General features: G+C 28.7%; 3 protein-coding genes across 3 annotated transcripts; 1 reads left to right on the top strand and 2 right to left on the bottom strand.

Moving 5' to 3' along the window:
* Window positions 1–2,348: 2,348 nt before the first annotated feature.
* LOC108480445 (zinc finger protein CONSTANS-LIKE 14-like) lies at window positions 2,349–5,336 on the bottom strand. The gene is made up of 4 exons (XM_017783452.2): window positions 4,265–5,336; window positions 3,975–4,175; window positions 3,135–3,403; window positions 2,349–2,750 (listed from the first exon to the last, which is right to left on the bottom strand). Exons 1-4 carry the CDS (start codon window positions 5,102–5,104, stop codon window positions 2,648–2,650), a joined length of 1,413 nt encoding a protein of 470 aa, XP_017638941.1. The 5' UTR covers window positions 5,105–5,336; the 3' UTR covers window positions 2,349–2,647.
* A 12,491-nt stretch (window positions 5,337–17,827) lies between these two features.
* Window positions 17,828–21,581, bottom strand: LOC108482772 (GSH-induced LITAF domain protein-like). The gene is made up of 3 exons (XM_017785882.2): window positions 21,045–21,581; window positions 19,589–19,715; window positions 17,828–18,083 (listed from the first exon to the last, which is right to left on the bottom strand). Exons 1-3 carry the CDS (start codon window positions 21,224–21,226, stop codon window positions 18,000–18,002), a joined length of 393 nt encoding a protein of 130 aa, XP_017641371.1. The 5' UTR covers window positions 21,227–21,581; the 3' UTR covers window positions 17,828–17,999.
* A 2,802-nt stretch (window positions 21,582–24,383) lies between these two features.
* Window positions 24,384–25,504, top strand: LOC108482525 (protein CURLY FLAG LEAF 1). The gene is made up of 2 exons (XM_017785657.2): window positions 24,384–24,767; window positions 25,040–25,504. Exons 1-2 carry the CDS (start codon window positions 24,534–24,536, stop codon window positions 25,349–25,351), a joined length of 546 nt encoding a protein of 181 aa, XP_017641146.1. The 5' UTR covers window positions 24,384–24,533; the 3' UTR covers window positions 25,352–25,504.
* The last annotated feature ends 2,040 nt before the right edge of the window (window positions 25,505–27,544 follow it).

Raw genomic sequence — 27,544 nt, forward strand, 5'->3', positions numbered from 1 at the left:
GAATATTTGAAGCCATAACACTTCAACAAATTCAAAAAAAAAAAAAAGGTAGAGCTAATTACTTGAAGGAGGAGATTATTTTTTACTTTGGCTACAATCTTGCCAAGGAAATATATAGGCACCAAAGGAGAGGAGAAAGTAAGAAAAAAAAAATATTTATGTTAGGGTTAATTTCACCTAACATTACCAAATTATCATACATTTTAATTTAATCCCTAAACTTTAAAACATTCTGATTGAGCCCTTAAAGTATTGGTATATTGTTTTGATTAGGTCATTCTATTGGCCTAGCCATTAGCTTTGGCCTTGGATATTAAAATATAAGCTCAAATTTGACGCATACTTAAAACAATATAGATCAAATTATAATTATATTCATAATTACCGTATGAACAACTTGAATATGATATGTTAAAAGGAAAATAAATAGCACTTCTATATGTTACTGATATTATCTTCTTCTTTTTTAAAAAAAAAAAATTAAATCTAAGCTATTCATGTGATAGGTATGCCCATATTTATAAATATGACTTACGCATTTTAAATATGCTCCACATTAGATCTAAAGTAGCATTTAATGCCTCAATTGACGGCTGGGTTGGTGTGAGGACTTAGTTTATATAAATGTTGATCCTTTGAAGATTCAATTAAAACGTTTTGAAGTTTAAAGATTAATTTAAAATATAAGTGGTAATTTGAGAATGTTTAATGAAATTAATCCATTATAATTATTTAAATAGAAGTTGCAGAGAGTCTAACTGAATTTTAGAGTCGAGATAGATGAAACCTATAAAGGCGCCAAACTTTTTTAATATTATTTTTTTCATTCATAACACTCATAAAATTAAACCCAAAACCTTAATTAAGGACTGAATTCAAGGTATATGGATAAAAATTGAATCATAAAGAGATATTCAGTCATAGAGACTGTCTCTATCGTGACTTATTCTTAGTCAAACAATGGAATTTAAAAATAGATATTAGAAAACCTAATTTGATTTATTGTTTTCTCTGCCCAAATTTTTGACTAAAAATTAAGACCAAACCATTAAAAACAAAGCTTTCGAAGCTTCACTTAAAAGATTGGAGAACTTCATGGTGTACGTGGAAATTATTTTGGGCATAATAATAAAATTAATCCTTAATGTTTACATCTTTTATCAATTTGATCCTTTTTTTAGCTAAAATTCTCTTAACCTTTTAAAAAGAGTCGAAATTAACTATCAACATTTCAGAAAGAGTTGAATTGCTATTTTTTTTTAATGAAAATATTGACTAAAACATGATAATCTACATGGCAATCCACATGTACTTCATACTAAAATTTTAAATTTTTATGAACATTTTTATATTTTTTTAAATTTTGATTTTTTCATTTTTTATAATTTGTAACTTTTTATTGACTAACAAATAGTGCTATGTCAGTATGAAGTTCGACTAGCGAACTTCGAGTAATGATTTAATGATCAGTATAGTGGGTTAGTATCCATCGACAAGTAGAAGAGCCCACCTTATAGATCCAAATCGATCTAACAGTAAGTGACGGAGACCAGAGAAGAAAGCTGTTAGAGATTTTAGTTTGTAGATTCGTGACGTTCAAAAATATTTCATGAAAAAAAACAAAATTGTAAAAGAAAAGGGGAAGAAGAGCTTTCCATTGGTGCGGATGGTGCAAACAAAGAAGGTCATATAACAATAGTTTTAATAGCCTAAAGACTTAAATGAAAATTTTCAAATAACTTAGTGACCATTTTGTAACTTTTTAAAATTAAATGACCACAAAATTTTAAAAGCATTTACTAAGATTATTTAACATATTTTATTGTTTTTATTAATAAATTAATGCATTTTTCAAATAAATTAATTTCATATTTGATTTTTATATAAATAAATTGAAATTTGAAGAGGAGCAATAATTATATGGCACTTTCTTTTATCAAAATGATAAATAAGAAATTACAAAAAAATAATAATTAAAAACATAATACAGTTCGCTATGGTTTAATGACTGATTTAACTAAAATTTTAAAAATGAATGGTAAATTTATTATAAATATAATTTTTGGGCACAATGAAATAGATAAAATATTATTTTTTCTCAATAATAAATGTATATAGTTAAATTATTACTGAAAGATTATGTTAAATAATTGAAGAATTTAATTCATTAATTTGTATTAAAAATTATCATGAGAATATAAGATTATCCATGGAAGATGTGAATCGAGAAAATGTTATTCCGAAATCTTATATTACCTTCGAAATTACCACCCATTAATTGTTTCAAGCACCCAAACCCAAACAAAAACGACCTAAAAACTTTATAACCTGAATTAAACCGATCTAAATTGATCCAACCAAAACCCAATCTGACCCAATCAATTGAAAATTCTACCTGAAAAGCATCAAGTCACAGCCATAATCACAATCATCCTCCACCCCTCCTTTGCCTTACCATTAACTCAAAATTCCATTATTTGTGTCGTTAGGAAGGAAAGAGCAAAATTTTAAATGTGAAGGAACCAGCTAACATAAAGCTAATAGAGAATATAGAAATGCTAAAATTACAGGTTTAGATGTAACAAAAAGGAAATATTTACAGCAATCTAAGCAAAAAAGATCACTCACTCTCAGTAGTACACGCTTTTTAATCATCAGGAGCTTCAGTAGCCTTCACAAATCGACCTTTCACTCGTTTCCTCGTATCCGCTCTAGCCTTCCTCGATTCATATCGTATGTGTTTATCATACCTAATCGGACCACAATAAAGCAAATCATAGTTAAATTAAATCCTGAAAGTAATCAAGCCTTATATTAAGAGTCAATTTGCATTTTGCCTCCTCTACTAAAATATTAGGTAAATTAATCTCTATACATTTGATCAAAGTGTAAATTAATCCCTTCTATTAAAAATTTCACTCATTTGTACAATTAAAAACTAGCGTGGCTAACAGAATAATTAGACATGCCACGAGTACCTCAGGTTGATGTATAGAAATCAATCTTTAACAGTATAAATAAATGAAATTTTTAACACAAGTATTAGTTTGTTTTTTTATCCAAGGTATGGGCCTACTTGGTACATTTACAATTTAGTTATAACAAACCGTGAGTGCACAGATTTAGTTATATACCTTCTTGTTTTCTTCTTCTCCTTGTAACGTTGCATGGCATTGCCTCTGTTTTGTGCCAGCAACTCACGATCAGCCTTACTGGTTGCAGTTGGCGTTGTGTGGTCGACCGGCCTCACCAGGAAAGGTTGTTCGGAGAAGTGAACATCGTTACAACCGGTAGAGCCTTTGGGTTTACCAAGAGCTGACCCTGATGATGACTTTGGTATTGGTAGATTGTTGCTCTCAGATGTGGATGGTCCCTGACTTGCCCCTGGATGATTCGAGTCGTTCTGCATTTTCAAGCTCCATAATCAACACTCAAAAGAATCTTTTAATGTTAGAAAAAACAAAGGTACCCATTGCTAAGTTTATATGGTATCAAACAAAGAGGAAATAACTATCAAAATAACCCATCACACAGAATAGTGAGAACAAGGTAATTGGTTGGGGTTTATGGGATTTATACGGTTAAAAATTGATCTTTCTGTTAAAAATTTTATCCAATTCTATTATTAAAAATTGGTAGATGTACGTCAGCATGAGGTATTGGTGGCACGTAACATGTCATATGTTACTGTTTAACAGAACGACCAACTTACTCTTTAATTTAAAGTGAGTGAAAAAGATAAAATCCAATCTGGCTCCTAATACACAACCCTCCAAGATACTTTTACCCAGAAACTAGCTTTTTGAGTTGGCTTGGAAAAAACTAAACACACCCAAACAACCCCATGTTAAATTGGCAGAAACTCCAATAATGGATATAGAGACATAATGTGAACATACGAATTTATGAACAAGAAAATCACAAAGATAGATTTAAGAGTGAAAGAAAATAATGGAAATGAGCAAAGGACATACATTATTGAGTGAAGCCAAATCGTGTTTTGAAGGAGGGTAACCCATCAAATTACCATTATCAGTCAAAGATGTCTCTTTCATAAATTGATTGAAATTCTTAATCATGAAACCTGCATCACCACCGTACCCAACTTCTTCTTCTAATCGAGATTGGCTACATTCTTCTTGACCCCTCAATCGTCCTAACTTAAAATCCCAAATCTGTAATCAATTCTAACCAATTTATTGTTACTACAATTTTCTAAAGCTAAGTAACATTGAAATTTTTTTAATGAAATCAAGGAAAGTACCTGAGAAGTTTGATTGTTTGGATTACCGTTTAATACCACATTTCCTCCATTAACAATGCGCTCACTCTCTTGCGTTTGCATCATAAGCAAAGAAGTGAATAGAGCTTGCGTTGGCGTTTCCGTTCCCGGTTCTGGCAACGGCTGTAAAACTTCTTGTTGAGTCAAAAACCCACCGTTTTGTTCGACGTTCGACGCTAGATTCTCTTCACCTCCACCGCCACCACCACCGTCTCCAACACCTTCTCCTCCGCCGCCGCACATGAGATCTCTTTTCATCAACTCAACAAGCTGCTTATAAATTACCTGTTTGCACTTCCCGCTTCCGGTATTCTGCTTCTTCAACGTCTCCCCGTAACAACCAAAACTCTCGTACGGCACCATCATTTCTTGCAAGCTAGTTTCGTACAACCACGATTCCACCGCCGGCATCATCATATCCTGATGACACACGTTCCAGTTCCGATCCGTCGTTTTCTTCTCTTCCAGATCAAATCCCCAAACCGAAGCCAACTCCAAAGCCGACGGACAACCAGAAAACCCTTCCACTAATGTCCGATCGTGCGCCGCCGACACGGAACAACTACCGTGTGCATCCCAATCACACTCTTGACAAAGCACCAAATTATCGGTCGAACACCGAACCGAAACCGGTTCAGAGCTACAATTATCACAGATCTGAGACCGTACGTGCTTACGAGAGAGCAGATTCGCTGAGTGTACGTGCTGGTCACAAAACAAACACAGCTTGGCCGAGTCTGCTCGGCAGTAAAGAACCGCTATTTGTTCATTGCAGAAATCACACGGCACAGCTCCTTTGCCTTCAGAAACTGGACTAACCATAGCTTTTTTTGGATCAAATTTAAATTAAAAGTTTGAAAAACCCTAGCCTCAATGAAGAAGATGAAATGTTAAGCTTTCAAATCGTAGCAGAGATCAAAGCAGAGATAATTAAATAATATATATAAATGTTTTTTTTTTTTGGATTTTTTTAAAAAAATTATTATATGTTGAAACAGATTACTATTTTTGTAGGGTATAATTCGCAGTGTAATGAGCACATGAGAAGTATGGGGGAAAGGGAGTTTGTTTGTAGTTTTGACTGTGATAATTAAATTAAAGGATAAAAGCATCATCTAGTCCCTGACTTTAATAAGTTTTTAATTTGGTCCTTGAACTTTTTTGGTTCCCGAATTTGGCATATTTCCTTTTTGACGTGAGAGTATCGTGTAATCACCCCAACTTTTTAAAAATTTTATATAAAAACTAGAAAACTAAATTTAAGGGATAAAAGCATCATTTAGTACCAGAATTTGATTTTTTTAATTTAGCCCTTGAATTTTTTTTGTCCATATTAGTTCTTGAATTTGGTAAAATTTTTAATTTCGTCCCTAAACTTAAAATTTTCTTTTATAAATTTATATAAAATCTAAAAAATAAAAAAATATATAAAAAATCAGTTGATGACATGGCACAATATTAAAATGTCACATTATTATGCTTTAACGAATTCCAAGTTTAAAGACCAATTTGAGAAAAGCTACCAAGTTTCGAGACTAATATAAAGCAAAAAATAAAAAGGTTAGGGACCAAGGTGAGAAAATGTGTCAAAATTTATATTCTAAAGTTTGTTTTATCCCTTCAATAAAATAAAATATTTAAAAAAAATACTAGCTACTTTTTCAAACTCTAAGCTAACTGAATTGGAGGATATTATCTGTTTAAACGCATTTTAGCTCGTGATATTTAAGTTGTTATACTAACTAAAGTGCTAATCGAGCCAAGATTCAATCAGCCTAATTTTAATATTTTAATTGATAATAATATAAATTTATTATAATATTATTAGTTAGTACAAATAGTTAATATCATTAATTATTTCTATTAAAATCTTGCAACATTAAAATACTCGTTTTACAAAATTACATTATTATTTTTACCAAGTAGTTAATGGTATTAACTATTTGTACAAACTAGCAAAATTATTGGTTAATTTTGAATTTCACCCTTCTATTTTAGACTTTACGAAAATTTAGTTAATCATTCTATAATTCAATTCTTACACTTTACGAAAAGTTAGTCTAATTAAGTAACACTGTTAACCTTGCCGTTAAATCGCTAACTTGAAAATCATTATTTTAGTAATTTAATACGGAGAACTAAAAAATCAATAACTCAACAATTTACGAGCAACAAAATAGAAAAAAAAATAGCATTTTCAAGTTCACGTGTTTATCAACAATCATATCAAATTTTTAGTTTTCATTTTTTCAAAGACCAAATTCTAACAAATAAAAATAAAAAGAATAACTTCTGAGCTTTTGTAAAATAAATGGATGAAATTTATAATTATACATCAAAGTAAACTATAGCACTATTAAATTATAGGAGTCAAATTATATCAAAGTAAACTATAGGAGTCAAATATTGAATTAGAGTATAATAAAGGGGCTAAAACTACAATTTCACCAAAGTAATACCGTTAGGCCGCTTTCTTTTCCTTTCTCTTCTTTTTTTTTTTTTTTAATTAAATTACTTTTTTTAGGATTTTGATGTAAAAAGGTGAGAGCATTGTAGCTGACGTTTAAGTTCAGAAAATATCTTTACCCATTTTGCTGAGCTGGCATATCAGCATAGTTTATTAAATTATTTTTTATATATCCTGTAAATATCTTGGGTTGTTTTAACTTTTTTTCAAGGTTTTAGATAGAATCGATGATCAGATAGAGTAGATCATCGATTCCTCTATTTGATCAATTTATTTAGTTTAATTAAATAAATTATTAAAAATATAAAAATTTAATTAAATTGATTTAATCACTTAATTTAATTAATTAGTACTAATTTCGAATCAATTAATTTGATTTTTTTTGTTTATATGTCGATTGATCTAGTCTTGTTCAAACAATTAATCGAAATATAACTATGATTAATTATTATACTAATAATTAAAATATAAACAAATACAATTAAATTAATAATTGAAATATATTTAAACAAAAATAAATTCATAAATTCTTAAAGTGTCAATTGGATCATTGAGCTAATGCATAATTAGCTATTAAATGATATATTAAATACTAATTAATAAATTTAATTACTTGTATAAAGAAAATGATTAAGTCATAGTTACTCTGAAAATGTTAGTTAAAAAAAGGATAAATTAATATTTAATCCTTGAATTTAGTAATTTTTTTGAATCTAAGTTCAAAGACTAAATCGAAAAAAGCTATCAAGCTACATTGTGATGCGACGCTTAGAGATCATACCACATGATCACTTGAAAATTTTCAAAAAGAAATTATGATTTTTTATAATATTTGATATTTTTTTTAAGAAAAATTATGGTGATGACGTGATTTAATCTTAAAGCATCGTATAATCACACCTTATTTGAATCTAAGTTCAGAGACCAAATTGAAAAAATATGTCAAGCTTCATTAAGGTACAATAATGCGACATTTAGAGATTGTGTCATATTATCACTTGAATTTTTTTTTAAAACTTAATTTTTATAATATCTTATATTTTTAATTTATATATATATTAAAAATTAAGTGATGACTTGATTTAATCTCAGACTGTGACATCATCTATTTGAATCCAAATGAAAAGATCAAATTGGGAAAAGTTATCAAGTTATCAAGCTCAAGAACTAATGTTGACCAAACAAAAACGTTAACGTATCAAGTTGAAAAAAGTTTCCAACTTTAGGGACTAAATGTTGTTTTATCCAAAAAGAATCACGTGGACGGCATAGATAGATGAGCTGAGCTAAGCCGATACCAAGAAAAAAGTGAATTGCGGCTTCCAAAGTCAAGCCTATGGACAAAGACACGTCGTCATCCATGACGTTTTTTAGTGTTCCTCTACTGCCTAACTTACTTTTCTTTTTAATAGATTCACTTTTTCTTTTTGGAAAGGTTAAAATTTTTCATAAGCTCTTCTACTCTTCACAATTTTATAAATTAATCCATATACGTTTTATTATTTTTTAGAACTAAAATGCAATTTTAGGAATTTAGAATTTGATACACCAAAAATTATTTTTTGGGCCAAAATTGAATTATGTAATTTTTAGAACTAAAATTCAATTTCATCATTTATATCTTTATAAATTTTAAAGGATTAAATTAAATTTTATAATTTATAGAAAGTACAATTTAGTTATTTACTTGTTTATAATTTTGTAAATAGATCAATATGATGTTTTTTTCATTTTAGGGACCCTAACTCCTGCCAACCACCCTTGGTGCTAGAGGTGAATCTAGAGGGGCTGGCAGATGCTTCGGTCCAACTAAAATAGGTTAAAATGCCTGTATACCTAAATTCGCCGTTTTGATTACCATAATTTTGTACTCCATCGGTTCCCCTCACTACCTGAGCCATAGAAGATGCTTTTTGATTAATAGTTACATAAACACATATTATATTTTGATTTAATCCTTTAAAAATTACATTTTTACTAACGGAAAATTTACAATTTAATTTCGGCCCAAAAAAAAGATTTTGGCTTCCCCCTACTTTGTGCCACCCTTGAATACACAAAAAATATTCAAAACCAAAGATAAAAATCACGGTGTTTAAGAGTTAGTTAAAAATCAATATGCCTTAGATGACTAATCTAACCATTAAGATCAGTATTTACAAATGCTCTAGCCAAAGGATCAGTTGAACCGAACCACGAATGACCAGCCATTGCTACATCTTTCCATTTTATGAGAACTTTAAATTTTTAGTTTGTACACTTCAATCTATCATAAATTGATATTCATATTTTACGAAAATCAAGAAATTATATCTTTTGATAATACCTTTAGAATTTTTTTTGTTAAATCACTAGCTTAGATATCTAAAGTTCAATGTTAAATTTAATGTGTGTACCAACAAATTGGATTAACTTTTCAATTTCTATAAAGTACGAGGATCAAATCAGGGGCGATGCTAGAATATTGTTTGGGGGACAAAATTGAATAATATCCTTTTTTTGGGGGGGAGATAAGGTAGAATTTTACTATTATATTTGTTTGTAAATTTCATAAATTTTGAAGTGACTAAAGAGGAAAATTTACCATATTAAGAGACCAAGACCGGATCAAATTATAATAAATTAAAATTAATAAATTAACTAATTTCTCGCTTTTCATGAAATAAAAAACAAAATGCGTTAATTATTTGATTTATTCAGATAATTTAAATGTTGAAATTCAAATTATTTAGAGTTGATTCGAAAAAGTCGAATATTTTCGAGATTTTTTATTTATTTATTTATTTATTTATCAAAGAACCTATCTACTAAAGCCGAAGATGACTACCCGAATCCGTATTGAATCTGATTTACGTTGGTGGCGCTTTCGATTCGTTTCCTTCTCACTACGATGTCAAATCGTCTTTTCCTTTTATAAAAAAAAGTGAATAACAAATCTTAATTATCCTTTCACATGATTTTTAAATTCTCCCTTTTCTTTTTCTTTTTCTGGTTTTTTGTAAATAGGTACCTCCCCCACCGTCCTAAAATATCCTACTAATATTATAATACTTACTTTTTTTAATTCTTATTTTTTTTGTTGATTCAGTCGTAAGGACATTATTGTCAATACATGAAGATATGAATTCGAGTACGCTAAAGTATATTATCTTATTTTTATGGGTTGAAGAGAAACCATGAGTAATTTTAAACATTGTGTAAAAAAAAAATCTAACCCATTTTTTTCTCAAAATTCGGACATTCATTATTGTATTTTCATGATTAAAACATATTTGTATTGTCAACAGATATGGTTAAATTTGAATTATAATTTTTTCTAAAGAAAAGTCAAAGTACTAATATTTAATTTTATAAGTTTCAGAAGGATTTAATATAATTTTATTATTGGGGGTAACGAAATTACTTGTCTTCCTTGATTTGCCCCTAATTGTTAACGAGGTCTTGGTAATATTGATAAATGTTGAAGTTTTAATATTGAGTATTTAAGTTCAAGTTTCATTGTATGCAAATGTTATGTGTGAGTTTTTTCTTAAATAAAGGCGAAATTAAAAATTTTAAACTAGGGATATAAAATTAAATTATAAAATTTTGGGGGCTAAAACATAGTTTTACCGTTTTAGTTACTTAAAACTTTATAAATTTTGGAAAACTATAATATAAATTTACCAAACCAAGGATGGCCTAAGGCCCTTACTTCCCCCTTGCCTTTAGATTATTCTGGTTTTAAGTCACATCATATATGGACGGTTCGAGTTATTTCAATTTCTAGTTAATTGTGATTTATATTGAATTTATTCTAGTTTTAACGGATTGGATATGTATTATTTGTACTTCTAATTTAACTTATAAACTCCTTTAAAAAATATATACATTTATGTTTTTTTTTAAATATAGAGTTTTTAGATATATAAATATTTTTAAAAATATCTATAAAACTTTTAGATATTCGATAGTAATATTAAGTTCCAACTAAATCTTAAATCAAATTTAGTCAGATTTCTAAACATGAAGCAAGACTTTTATAACATTGATTTCTTTATTCTACTACACTCAAAATCGAAATTTTACTTAAAATATTGAATCTCTAATTGCTCAATTCAACAAACGTTAATATATTTAGATAAGAGTAAATTATACTAGAGGTCCCCTAAAATAATATCGTTTATATTTTGGTCACCTTAATTTTTATTTGTCAATATAGTCATTGTCGTTAGAAAAATTGACCAAAATAGTCATTTTATCATTAAGCCCTTAAGGGATTGTTGACTAGACTTGCAAAAAAAAAAAAGAGGAAAATTTGTTCTTTTGGTCCTTTAAAAAATAATTTTTTATGTTAATCCCTTAAATCCCTATCAAAAACCCATATTAAATAACATAAAAAAAATGCTAGATCCAGCCTCCAATATGCTTCCTCCTCTATCTTCCCCAACAATCTCCTCCGATCTTGACACTAAGGTAAATTTCCTAATTACCCATGTTTTCCCATTTATTTGTTTTCTAACTTAATAGTTTAGTTACACTGTTTTTTTTTCAAATGGATCATGATTTTATGAAAAGATGATAACTCTTCACATAGAAACTATGTGCATTAAGCGGTTTTTAATCCAAACAATAATTGCATTTGACTTAAACCAACCCCCCTAAACAACCATCAAATTTGCACATGTGGCACTTATCCATAACTTCACTCGGTTGTCATACCATAAAAGTAGAAGAAGAACCCTCAGCCACAGTCAGGGTACTGAAATCCAAACCAAAGTCAACGGCAACATGAACAATGGAGGAAGAGGAAGGTACTTAATCGGTGATGACATTTTTTAGGGCGAAAACCATGCCAATGTTTTCTTGCTCGGGTGAAAGACGACAGAGTGGAGAATGTGGCACTGTCATAGAGAGAGAAGCTATAGTAAATAGCTATCTTTTATTTTCGTTACGCATAAAAAAATTAAAACTTTGCAGGTATAATAATGATGTTAAATGAAATTTTGTAATTTTTAAAGGGATTAAAAGAATTTTTTTTTTGTTTATTGCAGTTTTAAATAACAATTCGTTAAGAATTTTACGATTAAGTAACCATTTTAATCAATTTTTCTAAAGATAGCAAGTAAAATATAAAAAAAAAATAATTATTAATTGAATTGAGAGTTATCAATGGGAGAGGTCCCCAAAGATAAATTGTGTCATTGTTTGTAATTCATCACGTTTTTTTTAATGAAATTAACTATCAAATCAAATGCACCAGCAAAATGATTGAAAGAATTAACCTTGGTTTATTTTTACCGCTTTTAGAGTAAAAAACAAAAAAAGTTACTAGCAAAATCAGTCACGTTTGAGGCCGCAATGTAAACAGTAAAATCACGTTCATTACAAGGTGGTTGAATCAGATCAATCAAAAATGGGTAAAACGAAAATTCGTGTATTGATATAATGGTCAGAGTCAATGACAAAGCTTGAAATTTTGAGGGTGGAAATTAAATTATATATTTTTATATTAGTAAAAATATAATTTTATTATTTTAAAAATTATATTTTATAATTTTTAAAAGGTTAAATTAAATTTTTATCATTTTGGGTAAAATGTAATTTTACATTACTAATTTAAAATTTTATAAATTATAAAGGGCTTAAATTAAAAATTTTTCATTTTAGGGGGGTCATGGCCCTCTGAGTCTCTATCAAAATATTCACCGTCTCAGATGTGGCCTGAGTTCAAGCTGTGCTAGTTGCATTATTGTTAAGGCTTTGCTCTCCTCTTATAATTCACAAAAAAAGTTAAAATGATTAGATTAGTAAAATCTATTAAATCTGACTGAGATTGGTTTAAATATTTAATTTAAGTTATATTATTAATCTTTGAAAGTTGTGGATTTATTCTGTGTATTTTAATTTGATTAATTTTAGTCTTTGTGCTTTTTAATTTTTGAAAATTTAATCCTAACCCAAACAATAGCAATAATTTTTTCGGTTAAATTTAATTACTAGTCATATACTAAGCGTACAATTGCAAATCTAATTTGTATTCTCCAACAAGATCATTCTAAGTCCCGACTTTTGGAAATACATTAATTGGATTTTCAGTGAGTAACATGTGAAAAATAAGAAGCTAGCATGACATTGGACATATGATAATATGTTTACCCGTCAGATTTTAGAAATAACAAAGCTTAACTTAATGAATTTAATAATTATTGTTAAATTTTTAAGATCTAAATGCAATTTTACCATATTAACTTACGATTTTATAATTTCTACAAGGACCAAACTATAATATTATCATTTTCGGTTGCGTCCCTTTTGCTTCAAAGATTAATTCCTGAAAAATATCTCGTCATCTATGGGTTCAATGTAAAGGAATTTTACGTTATGGGATTAATATTGATTTTTCTGAAAAGCAAAAATATCATTTTATTTTTGAGGCTTAATATATTATTTAGTCCTTGAATTTGACTTTAATTATTCAATTTGGTACTTAAGTTTTTTTTGTCACAATTTAGTACTTAAGTTTGGCTTCAATGTTTACTTTGGTACATGACTTTTTCTTTATCTCAATCAAGTACCTAAATTTGACTTCAATGTTCAATTTAGTACATAAGCTTTTTTTTTTGTGTGTGTTTCAATTAAAATCTATATTTTTTTTACTAGAGCATACACATCAAACATTTAGATATCAAATAAAATATTGAAACTAAACTTAAATACCAAATTGAATAATAAAACTAAAATCAGGGACCAAATGATATATTAACTTTTTTAAACAAATAATACATGTTTGAAGGAAAGAAGGGAACCAAAGTCTGCATGCACCAAAACTTTGTAGAGAAGATCTTTAATAAAAAGGACGTGACCAAATCTTTTTTATTTAATATTTAAAATATTATTTCACAATTATTTATTATTTTTTTAATAATTAATTCTATAAAATTATCGTTCTATATACCATGTGATGTGCATTAAATTAAAGCATTTGTACAGTATGTTGGGACAATGAAAATCAACCGCACCAAGACAACAAATAAAAAATAAATCCGTGAGTTGAAAACGAAATATGAGTTGTATTAATGCAGATCGGATCAATAGTTCTACGTTACTCAGTGAATGCTTAAGTTCAATTTACTCTTACAACAACGGTAATTGCAACCCCAATAATGATAACCGGGCAAACAATCCCACAAGCACACCAACATATGTAGCTATAAACAACTTTCCGATAGTTATCTCATAATTTCTTTTATATCTAAGTAAATTCAAATAGGTTTAGCCTCCAAGTAAAATAAGTCGAAGGATAAGAATAAGAATAATAGGCTTAGTACAGTTGGCAAAGGCAAAGGCTCTAAGTCTCGAGTATTTAAGTTCAAGACTCGTGATATACAATTATATACGCATGTTTTTGAATCTCATCATGTTTGGTTGTCATGTCATGTAATTATTAATATTTGTATACTATTATTATTGGGTTAGTATTAGATATATTGACAGTGTACTTTTTTTTATTCTACGAAAGCACTTTAAAAAATTAATATGTATCTTTTTTAATATTTAATAATTAATATATTAAAATTTTAGAAATTTCAATTTTAATATTTGTTAATATAATATATGTTAGTGTATATATACTAATAATATTAGATTATATAATATAATAAATTTAATAATTAAACTTATGTATTTATAGAAATTTAATATAACTAATGTATACAAAATTATTAGCATCAAATAATTTAATATTAATATTTATTGTGTATTTTATTTTAATATATATATATGTGTGTTAAAAAATACTCATATGTTTTATTAATTAATAGAAAATTAAATTTTAAAAAAGTAAAATAAAATAAAAAGAAAATACAACTTTCATGAAAGATTGCTCTTTTTTACGTTTGTATGCATTCTCTTTTTTAAGTTTGTATGCATTAAAAGTATTATGGAAGCCTTTATAATAGAAGTTGGATTGCATTTTGTGTCTAGAACTTAATTTGAAAGCCATATTTCGACCTGGACGTTTTCGGGATGCCCCTAATAACCAACGAATGGCAAGTGCTTTTTCTTGTGTGGATCTTATTTCAATGGGAACTTTATGAGTCGATCCACCTACACGTCTTTGCTTTTACTGCTATATTTGGAGTTACTCCACGCATTGCTTAACGTAAAACAAATAGTGGATTTGTTTTTGTCTCAGGACCTACGGGCCAAGGGACAGTCTCAAGTAGACAGTTTCTATGGGGCGTAGATCTCTCAAAAGGTAACAAAGGCATGCAAAGGTTTCCTCGGCCCGGACGGAGATTGGCCCTCGAGTGCAAAGGCAGAAGAGAGCTTGATTGCAAGACCCACCTGTTGAGCAAGGACAAAAGTCGGCCTTAGTGATCTGACAGTGCCAAGTGGAAGGGCAGTCGCTCAACGGATAAAAGTTACTCTAGGGATAACAGACTGATCTTCCCTAAGAGCTCACATTGATGGGAAGGTTTGGCACCTTGATGTTGGCTCTTCGCCACCTGGGGTTGTAGTATGTTCCAAGGGTTAGGCTGTTCGCCGATTAAAGTGGTACGTTCTACTAAAAAAAATGAGCAAATTAGTTCTTGTACGTCTCATTAAAGAGCAAATTAGCTCTTTCTGTTAAAATTTTCATCCATTATATTGTTAAAAATTGATATGGTTGACGAAATAACTAGACAATGACATGTGGCATATAACATGCCACATGTACATTATGCTAACGTACAATGATTAATTTTTAACAAAAAGATCGATTTGCTCTTTGATCTAACATATAAAGACTAATTATTAGATCTAACATCAATTTTGATTAATATATAATTTGATATGTAGATTTTGATTTTGTGTATTTATATAAAAATATTTTTAATCAATTTTTACACATTATTAATTAGAAAATAAGAAAATCAGACCTGTAATTAACTTAGAAAGAAAATATCCAAGAAACTATCTTTCAAACAGAGCATCTTATCAACACTACTTTTCCATGAATATATTCCTTAATGGATTTGGCAAGATTTCATTTGTTGATAAAATATCAAACATTTAAAATTTCATTGCACCATAAATATTTGGGACTAAATTTATTCATGGATTGAGTTATGATTTAATTTACAATTAAATTTAAATTTTATTATTTAAATCTAATTCAGGTCAAGTTGGTTTGATACATGAAAATTCTTGTCTAAGCCTAGCTCACGCCAGTGACCTTAGGAGGCCTACTGTCAAACTTCCCCAAAACGACTAACGTGTCAAAGCTAAGGGATCAATAGACCTATCGATTAAGCGGGTCAGATTGAATTCAAGAAGAATTTATATTTATATTACCAAAGGCAAAATTGGGGCAGGCAAGGGATTGTCCCCTTGGGTAACGAGAAGTTTTCATTTTTAGCCCCTTCCAAAAATTTTAAATTTAACCTAATCCTTTTTAACTTTCAATCAGATAGAAAAATTCAAATAGTTCAATTTAAGTTTTTTAAGCAATTTTTTTAGTCATCCTCAAAGCTTATATTATCCCCAACATAAAATTTTCGGGTTGTTAATCTCAACGGTCATATCAAATCTGATCAAGTTTATATCAAGATCAATAAAATTAACATTTTAAGTTTGGATAAAAATTAATAAGCCTAAATCGTGCTGTTTTGATATGAAAGGACAAATCCACCCTTAAGGAATCATTTGAAATTCATGAAATGGGCCTAAAAATGAAACCAAGATTTGTGCCTTGACACATCCACCTCTCCTTCCCCATTAAGTCTAATGAGATCAAATGAACAAAAAAAAAAAAAAAAAAAAAAACTCCTAACTCTTATATTCTTCGTATATTTAAAATATAATTTTTCTATCTTTATTTTTAAAAGATTTTAAAATTCTTTTAAATTAAAATTTCTTCTATTAAATTTAATGGCGTGACATTTTAAAATAAAAAAATAATGAAGTTGAAATAAACTCATATTTAATAAACGAAGTTCAACGGTATTAATTATTGAATAACACAATCTTTAAATTACACGTGTAAAGTGACAAGTGGCTCTTCTACTAGAATTGACATTGTAGAGAAAGAAGAATCGAGAATCCCAAGTCGGCTGCTTTACATCACCTCAGACAAAATAATGAGATCCAAATGACTTGTATACATGATTGAGTTGTGGACGGGGATGTGGCCTTTGGCATGATGATGGGTTTTTGGAATAACATGATGTAAAAAGTGGAATGTGAAACCAACTAGGGATGACATGCCAGTGGCCTAGCCTAGGCATGGAATTTTAGAAACAGAAATGAAATTGGCAACACCACCAAAAGGTGAGATGGCTCACTTTGTTGGATCAAGTTGGCGGTACAAAAGTTGATGAGAAATGGAAAAAAGGGTGTTGGAATGCACCACTGGGGGTCTTCTTGGCTACAAAACCGGCTTTTATCGCTCGCCGGACTTTCTCTTTGTCCCCAATCAGACCAAATGGAGACTTTCTCCTATTCTCTTCTCAAATCTTGCCAATCTTTCCCTAGATAGGCAACCAAAAGAGAGACGGTATAGGTAAAATCAATCTATCTATGGTAAAAGTACCATGGAGTACTTTAGGAGTTGGATTGTATTTTATCTCTTCTACTCAAAAAATGGGTAAATTAGTCACTATACATTAGATCAAAGAGAAAACCGTCATTTTATTAAAAATTACATCTATTTCTACTGTTAAAAACTAGTTTCAGTATGTCAACACGAGGTACACGTGGATGAAAGTTTTAACAGAAAGGACCAATTTGCTCTTCTAACTAACATACCATGACTAAGTAGCCTATTTTTTGTATAGAGGGAACAAAGTGTAATTTAACTCCTAATACAAAGGCCTCCATGATATTTTTTACCATCTATATATATATATATATATTATACAGAAGAATAAATGAAACAAAAGCATATACAATGAACATAACCACCTGTTTTCGGCAAAAGGCTAGTATATAAGATCGGCCATTCGACGGAGTAAGAAAAATTTAAAAAGGTTGAGAAGCATTATCTTATGGTCATATAGGCTAATTATGTTAATATTCACAATAGGGCTCCAAATGAGTGCAATAATATATCTAACTAGTGGTATGACAACATATGGGGAAGAGCTTTTTAGTCTATTTACCAAGAAACTACATATGTAATAGAACATCCTTGTATGGACAAAAAGAATTGTTTTAGGCAAATGCCAGAAAAAGCAGAATACAAATTGATTAAAACAGTTATATCAAAATGGTTCTAGTAGGGACTTATCACGCAGGCAAAGCAAAACTCTCTTGCACCCATTGTGGCATATCCACCACTGCACATGGATCTGTTTTCTCAAAATCAGCAACCTGCAAGAAGAACCATCAAACAAAAAATTTGCATAGAAATGAAAGCAAACATTATGGCCTAACGTGACATTACGTTTTGGGGAACCCTACTTCAAATTTTTAAGAAATTCTGATCAAAATTTTTAAAAGTTTTTGGGGTATAATTAAAACTTTTAAAAACTTTGAGGGAGATAATTAAAATTTTAAAAAATTTTAAAAGGCTTCGAAAATTTTTCAAAAATTTGATCCTCAGCCTCCAAGGAGGTTACACTGTGGGCAAACACCGAATGAGTAAGATAAAGCCATCCAAGGTTAATTGTCTCGAACGTCCCAAAATTATAGTTCAGATCAGGGACGAAGCAAGAAATTTTTTAGGGGGTCGAAATGAAATTTTAATTTTTAATAGTCTATATCTTTATAATTTTTAAATGATTAAATTAAATTTTCATAATTTTAAGGGGTGCCAAAGTACAATTTTACCTTTACTAAATTAAAATTTTAAAATTTTCTAAAGAGCTAAAACAACAATTTTTTATTTTAGGAGGCCGGGGCCCCTATCAGTCCCTTGAATTCGCCTTTGGTTTAGATGCTAAATTAACCTTCAATCTTCAAAACATTTTATTTGAGTCGTTGAAATATTAATATCTACCAATCAAGTCATTTTATTAGCCTAGTCATCAGCTTGGATATTAAATATCAACAAGGATCTAATGTGAAGCATATTTAAAAATTAAAACACACACGGACGTACTACATGTATATCTTGGATATGATGTGTTAAAGAAAAAAGACAATGCCATTTAATTTTAAGAGTGCTATTTCATTTTCTTTTCAACATAACTGATATAAATTACACCTACGATAAGTAAACACGTATTTTCATGCTCACATTAAATCCAAACTACCATTTAATGCCTAAACTAGCAGTTAGATTGACGAAATGATATTTTGCATATATTTTGAGGATTCAATTTAAAAAATGTTTTGAAGTTAGGAAACCAATTTAGAATCTAAACCATAATTTGAAGGGTAAAAGTACCATGAAGACCCATATATTAAGAGTCAGATTGTATTTTACCTCCTTTATTTAAAAAATACGCAAATTAGTCCCTGTACATTAGATGAAAGAGCAAACTAGTCATTTCTATTAAAAAATTTATCCAATTTTTACTGTTAAAAACTGACATTGCTGATAAGATAACCAAACATGTGGCTCATTCTGACATACAAGATCAATTTTTAACAGTAAAAATGAATAAATTTTTAACAGAAGGACCACTTTGCTCATTGATCTAATGTATTAGGACTAATTTACCGAATTTAAGTAAAGGGAGTAAAATACAATTCGACTCTTAATATAAAAATTTTTATGGTACTTTTACCTAATTTAAATACCTCCAGTACAATTCCAGAAGATTATGAACTTAGGTTCTTGTTCTATAACATGGGTGAGAGCTTCTTTCATCTCATACAAGGAGCCCTGAATTTACTTCCACATGTACCAAAAACATCAAGGAAAGGCTCACCTTTTCGGTGCACGCCGGGCAATAATGATACTTATGCCACAGGCAGTCCATTGATGGGCAAAGAAAGCATATTCCAAGCATGAAGGGCGTCATGCAAGCAACATATGCTGCCAAGCTAGGTTTAGACCTGAAATAACACATTGAAATTTAAAGATTTGATGATGGATAACAGTCAATATAATCTTTTAAACAGCCCTATACTAAAATTTTTAGAATTAATCCCTCTACGTTAGATTAAAGAGCAAACAAGTCATTTTAATTAAAAATTCCATCCATTAATTCTACTATTAAAAACAACCAAGCTACTTGTACTTTAAATTGACGTATAGGACTAACTTTTAATAATAAAAATGGATGAAATTTTAAATAAAAGAACTAGTATGCTATTTAATCTAAGGTACAAAGATAAATTTATTCATTTTTTTAGCAGACAGAGCAAAATATAATTCAACACTCAGGGTGTAACTGGTTGAGTGAAAAAGAGAGAGGATGAGAGAAGAGAATTAAAAAGTGGAAAAAAAATTAATTTTTGAAACAAAAGTGAGAAAAGAAAAAAATAAAATAGACAACCATTTTTCATCCAAATGTATAGAAACCAAATTTTCCAAATTGAAAAGATGAGAGGATAGAAGATGAGAAAATTGCCAATGTTAGTTTAAAATTATGTATTTTTCAATTTTTTTTTAACTCTATCAAGTAATGGATAGAAATAAAATTTAACTTGTTTTTTTTTTGTTTTTTCATTGTTTCTACCAATCACACGTACGGAAAGAAAAATAATGTTTTCTATCATTTTAATTTTCTATCCATTCAATTTTTCATCTTTTCAATTTCCTTTTTATCCTATTAAACAAAACCTTAAGGACCTCCATTAAACACTAATATAACAAATACTTCTAAAATAATAACAAAAGTTATATAATATCCCATCAATATCAACGAAATAGTAATAACATAATAGTGAAATGGTAACAAAATAGCAGCAAAACAATAATAAAATAGCACCTTTTTTTTTGTCTTTTTGTTAATTTAGACCGTGCGAAGGCCCAAAAAACCTTACTTAAAAATGGGCCTTAATGTTGAGCAGACTTGTCTTTGTTTATGTCTCGAGTTAAAACAAATTACGATAATTCGTCCCCTCCTACGGATTAGGCGACATTTTTCACAAATTTTACGAACGGAAGCCCTTATTTTCATAGTTGTTATTCCTTAAATTTTTCCAAATTAGCTTATTGGAAAAAAATAACTTCGAACCAACATGTAAAGAAATATTCTAAACAAAATCACTAACATCTCAATCTCATACGCAATGCAAAAACAAACACCCAAGCAAGTAAACAACACACAATGCAATTAAATTAAATCTTTAAAAAAAAACCCAAAAAGTACATAAAATCGAATTCGGGATTCTCCCTTTGGGTCATAACTCATAAACAAAAAGGATATGTAGATTTACCTGACGATGGTGAGTCCAGAATTACCACAATAAGGACAATTAAAAGGAGCTGGGGTGTCTCGATACATTGTTTGGTGAATCGGAATACCCTTTGGATCACCATATATGACGCTCGCTTGGTACGGATTCACCCCAACAAAGTATGGAACTCCAACCACCGGCTCATCGTGTTTCTTGATCATTTTTATTTTTCACTTTTTCCGGTGGGATTTTGATTGAAAATTTTGGTTTCTTCCCCCAAAGAATACGAGAGAAAATCAGGGAAATTGTATTGAAAAAAAAAAAAGAAGAAGGAAAAGGAGTAAATGTAGAGGGTATTTGGTTTTGTGGGGGCTAAGTCACGGGGAATTCAATTACTTGGGATTTTGGGGAATTTTTTTTTTTCTTTACCTCAAAGTTCCATTTTCAGATGGATTTAATTAACGGAAATCCGATTCCTTCGTTTTCTAGAAAGAGGGAAGTTTGAGCATTGTGCACGGAGCAATAGACGATCGGCACTTCCGTATGGTTTGATTAGTTCGTCCGATTCGATTCATTTATTCATTCTAGCATGACTTTTAAATTAGTTATTATGAAATCAATCAAGGTATTGATTTTAAATAATAGACTGCGCCAATTGACCAGTGAATAGTTTCGAATCAATTAAACTTGAATTGGACTAAAAATAAGATGAAATGTTTTTCTTCTTAAATTTCTTTATGAATTTTTAATTGAATCAATCAAATTGGTGAACTCATGGTTTGACTGGTTTGATCGCCAGTCTAATTTTGAAAATTTTGTATTTTGGACTATTTTAGTTTAAGAGTTGCATTCACCCAAACTCGAAAGTTTAGATAAAAATATTTAATTCAAAAATTAGACTTGAACAAGAAGTTCAGCCATAAAAAATAAGATGAAACTGTTTTTTTTTTAAATATTTTTAATGAATTTTTATCGAATCGATTAGACTGGTGAATCAATAGTTGGATCAGTCTGGTGAACGATCTAATTTTAAAAACCTTGCGTTTTGGATTAGATTAGTTCAGAAGTTGGAATATTCACCCAAACTCGAAAGTTTACTTAAATTTTGAGAGAGTTTAGATAAAAATACTAAATTTGAAAAATAAACTCGACCAAAGAAAATAAATTTGTTTAAAATATGAAAAGTCCAACCTCAACCTCTTTTCTAATTTATAATATATAGTTTTTATTTATTATATATATATTATGTAATATGTATTATATGAAAATTTAAATATATCATATTGTAATGTAAGTATGAAACAAAAGGTTAGAATATGTCGTAAGTCCATGCAAAAAAATTAAATTTTCTTACTCTTTCTTTTATTTAAAATTTTAATCAAATTATTAAAATTGTAAGTATTTTCCATAAAAATATTTCATTTTAGTATGTTGATTATGTTGCATGCATGTGACGTAGCTTATGATTAATGAAAAATAAACATGTTAAGTCGAAAAATTTTAATGAAACTACTAACAACAATAATGATTAAACTAGGACTTTGAATTTTAAAAAGTAAAAGGATTGAATTTTTAGCTTTTAAAGTACAGGACTAAATCTCAAATTCTGTAAAGATACAGAGACTACTATAGCATATTTTAACCTAAAGAAAATATTAAGTTTTTAGTGTTCAAAATTCTAATAAATGAAAAATATATATTTAATGGATATTTAACTATATATATTTGTATAATATAACAATTAGTGAACACCTTTGATCAATTAGTCAAATGTTGGGTTCAAATAAAATAATTATACTCTTTAGAAAAAATATGGACAAATTTAAATGGACTTGAATTAATTATTTATAAATTTGAGGCTCATATTTTGAGTTGAGTTAATACCATGCATTAGGTCTAGCTCATTAAAACCCTTATTTTAGATTAACTTCGGGTGAAGAATTTTTTATTGATGTGATCTAAATTTAAATTAAATAATTTTAAAAATTAATTATATAAATATTTATATAAAATTATATTTTAAATATTTTATTTTTTTTAAACGATGACATAGGCTATTTGAATGAGTAAAGCAATGATGTATAGTGGAGCGAGGTGGATTTTTTTATTTTAGATAGTGGGTATGGAGTGGTTGCGATAATTGCTTGCCCCACCCCAACCCGCTTCATTATATAAAATTATCATTTTATCTTTCTATATATAAACAAGTAAAAGGATAAAAATTTAATAACATAATATAAAAAATTCATATACTTTATGTTTAAATATTTACTTGACTTTAAAAGATTAAAAATATTAAAAATAGGTAGCCAAAAATTAAATTGAAGCGGAGCCGGGTGAAGTGGGGATGAATGCATCTAACATTCATGAAGGTGAGAGCGATTTTTAATATTATACATTCATGATGGAGTGAGGCGGGTGGTGGGTTAGAGCGTGCTAATTACAGTTTAATGGTGAATTTAGTGACATCCACCATTGACTCGCTCCATTATCATCCCTAATAAAGACAAAAAACAAATATATTTAAAATACCATTTAATAATGAAAATGTGATGTGGAGTTGCATGAGCATTGCCATTCAATTATTGAACTTAAAAATAAAGATCATGTACAATGCCCATTTGACTTTTAGAGGCTTTTAAAACTGTTTGACTTTTTTAATACATCAAATAAATAAATCCATTATTTTAATTTTAATTGTATTTTATATAATATAAATAAAATATAATTAATATGATATGATATATAAAAATTATTTATGCTAGTGGAAGAATAAAAATAATGAAAAAAAGAGTTATTTAAGCAATTATTTAACAGAAACACTAATAATTATTGACAAAATAATACAAAATAACGTCTCGGGTAAAAATTTCATTATGCATGAATATTATGTGTGAGTTTTCTTCGAATTTATAAGTTCAAGTTATTCGAGTTTGTCAATAAAATTTTTCAAGTCAATTCATCTCGAGTTTAGGTCACTTCGAGATATTTCTTGAGCACACTTTAGCTTTGGGTTAATTTTTATTCGTGACGTTTTTTTAATCGAGTCATTTTTGTACTTGAATCAAGTAAATTTGAGCCGATAACCTTTTATAATCAGATCAGGTTGGGTCAAGTTTGGCTTTAAATTAATCTAATATTTTAAGAATCAATCCGATAATCAAATTGGTTAAACCAATAATTCTTGATTCAAAATTAAAATCTAAACATTCATTCTATAAATTATAAAAATTAGATTTAAAATAATTTTTAATCGATTTTTTATTTATTCAACCTATTTTTTTAATGATTCAATCCTCTTTTAATTTTTTTGATACCAATCCAATCTGATTACAACAACTCCGGATTAATCCGAATTTAAGATGATGAAATTAAATTAGAATTAGAATTAAGGGGAAGGGTTATTTAAATGCAATCCACTAGTGAAACGGTTTCAATCAACGCACCATACTCTCTCTTCTTTTCCTTTTGTTTACCCACAAATCTTCCGTCGTTTTCTTCACTATCGCGGAATACTAATACGGTATAATGACAGCGCCACCCACGGCGGCGATCACGGCAGCTTTACGGAATTGTTCCTTGAATCATGAAACAACAACCACCGGCGTCGGCTCTTTAGAAGAAGGAGGAAAAATAAGGAGGCCAACGGCACCAAAAGATAACGACGACGTGCTTCAAAACGGCACCGTTTCCGGCACTACCTTGGACCTCAACCCCCATCTCTCTATTCCTCATTATAGGGAACAATGCCTTGTTCTAGAGGTTAATTTAATTCACTCTCTTTTGTTTTGAAATAATTACAACGTTATTTGAGATGCATTTAATGCGAAAACCCCATGGCGGATCTTGGTTTCTTTCCTTATATATGTATATATATATATATATATGTGTGTGTGTGTGTTCTTTAATTGGTTTTTTGAATTCTTCACGTATTTATTGCTTCTAACTGTTAAGATTTATTGGACTGTAAACCTAATTCACTTTTGGATCAAAAACGAGTTGATTGTAAATTGGGAAAGTTTTTCATAGGACAGACAGGAGAGGATCCAAAAACGGCAGCCGAGTACGGCGGAGATTCTTACTTAGAAAATGACGATGACGCCGGCGGCGACGACGATGATAATAACTGGTATGACAGTGAGGAATCATCTCCGTCTTCTTCTTTTTCTTCTTCAAGAGATTACAAAAACGACCACCACAGCCATGGAATCGAGGAAGAAAACGACGACATTTTGGTCGTGGCCGGTTGTAAGAGCTGTTATATGTATTTCATGGTGGCTAAGAAAACTGAAGGTTGCCCTAAATGTAATGGTCAACTTCTTCGTTTTGATCATCACCATGAATGAACCCAGATTTGAGTTTTTCAATTTTTTTTAAAATTTATTTTTTTTCTTCTCACTTAATCAAAAAAAATTTCCCTTTACTTTATCATGATTGTTCTTCTTCTTTTTTTCTTTTTCGAAAAATTTCTATAAACTTCTCAATTAGTTTAGAAACAATCGCAGTTGGATCGAAAATCAATTACGATTAAATATTTTAATAATTCATTTATTTTAAAATATAATTTGATCATTAATTGGATTTTAAAAATATTGGGACACCATTGATGGAGAGGTCAAAGGAATAATATAGGTAATGATTGCGACGTGAGGGGGACGGGGGCTTTTTAATTTTCCTAGGCATTCTTTATTTTAATAAATTAATATTAAAATTTTCTTCTTTTTTTTAAAGTAATCAACTAATATATTTTACAAAAATATTTATAATAATATTTCTTCTTTTAAATATAAAATATTTTAATTATTTTTAATTGAATTGATGTTTGATTAATTTGTGATATTAATTTAATTATAAATTAAAATTTAATATAAATAAATATACACGTATGTAAAAATATATATATCAAGAATTATCATTAGAGGTGTTTATGAGTCAGGTTCAGGTTGGGTTTAAGTATGACATTAATATATTTTATATTTGCCCAAGCTCGACTTAATTCGAAATATGGGCTTAAAATTTTGTCCAAATTTACCCATATTTGTAAGAGATAAACTCAAGCTCATTTTAAGCCCGCTCATATTATTTTTAATTTTTAAAATATTTATATTATATTATTTAAATATTTAATAATTTTGTACATTTTTATTTATTAAAATTTTTATATAGTCATATTTACATTATTTTAATGTTTACATTATAGTAAAATTATATATTTAGTATAGGCTTATTTTTTAATGTATAAATTACATAATATAAATTATTATAAACTTAAATAGGTCGATTGGGTTGAGTTTGGGCCTTCAATATTTAAGTTTGAGCTCGGCCCACATTTTAAACAGGCCTAATTTTATTGTCTAGACCTATTTTTCGGGTCTAATATTTTTGCCCAAACCCTCCCAAAATTCGAACGGGTTATCACAAAATCAACACTTGTTAAAAGTGAAAGTATAATATTGAATGACAAAAAAATTAATTTCCAAATTAGTCTTTTAAAACATAGACTTAGAAAATATAAAAAAAATATTTTAAATATTTTACTATAATTTAATATAAACTAAAAATATTTTAATATAATTTAATATAAAAATATTTATATTAAAAACATTATTAAATTATATATTTTTATTTTTATTAAATTATATTAAATAATAATTATATTAAAATATGATTACATTATTTATTTTTTATCAATTTATTTTAATAATAATCCTATTAAAATTTAATAACAATAATCATCTATTTAAAAAATTTCGCTAAAGGTGCTCTAGTCATTTCAGTTTTTTTTTCTGATGTTATTACAACATTATTTCATTCCATTAAACACAAGAATACTATTATAATTCAATTCCATTCCATTCAACCAAATAATTGAATTACTGATTACAGCTCTATTCCATTACAGCGAACCAAACATAGTGTTAAACTATTGTTGTTTAATCATGGTTTTTGGAATCTGACCGAACCATTTAATTGGACCAAGAATTGGTCAAGTTATTGGTTCGAAACAAAAGATTGGACCTGTTAATCCATTAACGGGAATGAACCAATTAAATTGGGACAAAAAAATGATTGAACCATTGGTTAAACAGTTTAAATTAATTTTTAATGATATTTTAATGATTTTTAATCAAACTTATGAATCGATAGTCTAACTAATTTTACCATCGATCCAATTTTAAAAATATTACATTTAATTGGGTGTTAGTATTTGAGATTTAAGGGTTGCATTTGATATATATAAATTTATACATTAACACAAAAATCATAAACTAATATTTTGCTAAAACCTATAAAAATAATTACAAATTATTAAAATTTTAAATTTTAAATTTTAATTATTTTTTATTAATTAATATTCTTAATTAATGAAGGGGAGGCTACACTCTGTAGTTCTTTAATCCTCACATCATATTCATTAATTATTATATATTAACTTAGGGTTGTAAACAAAGAAAATTGGGGCTTTATTTTTAATTAGACATCCCAACATTCAACAAATAATAATTATTGTTACTTTCTCTTGAAGCAATGATTATTCC

This window comes from Gossypium arboreum, chromosome 1, assembly GCF_025698485.1.
Source record: "Gossypium arboreum isolate Shixiya-1 chromosome 1, ASM2569848v2, whole genome shotgun sequence".
NCBI classification, from domain to species: domain Eukaryota; kingdom Viridiplantae; phylum Streptophyta; class Magnoliopsida; order Malvales; family Malvaceae; genus Gossypium; species Gossypium arboreum.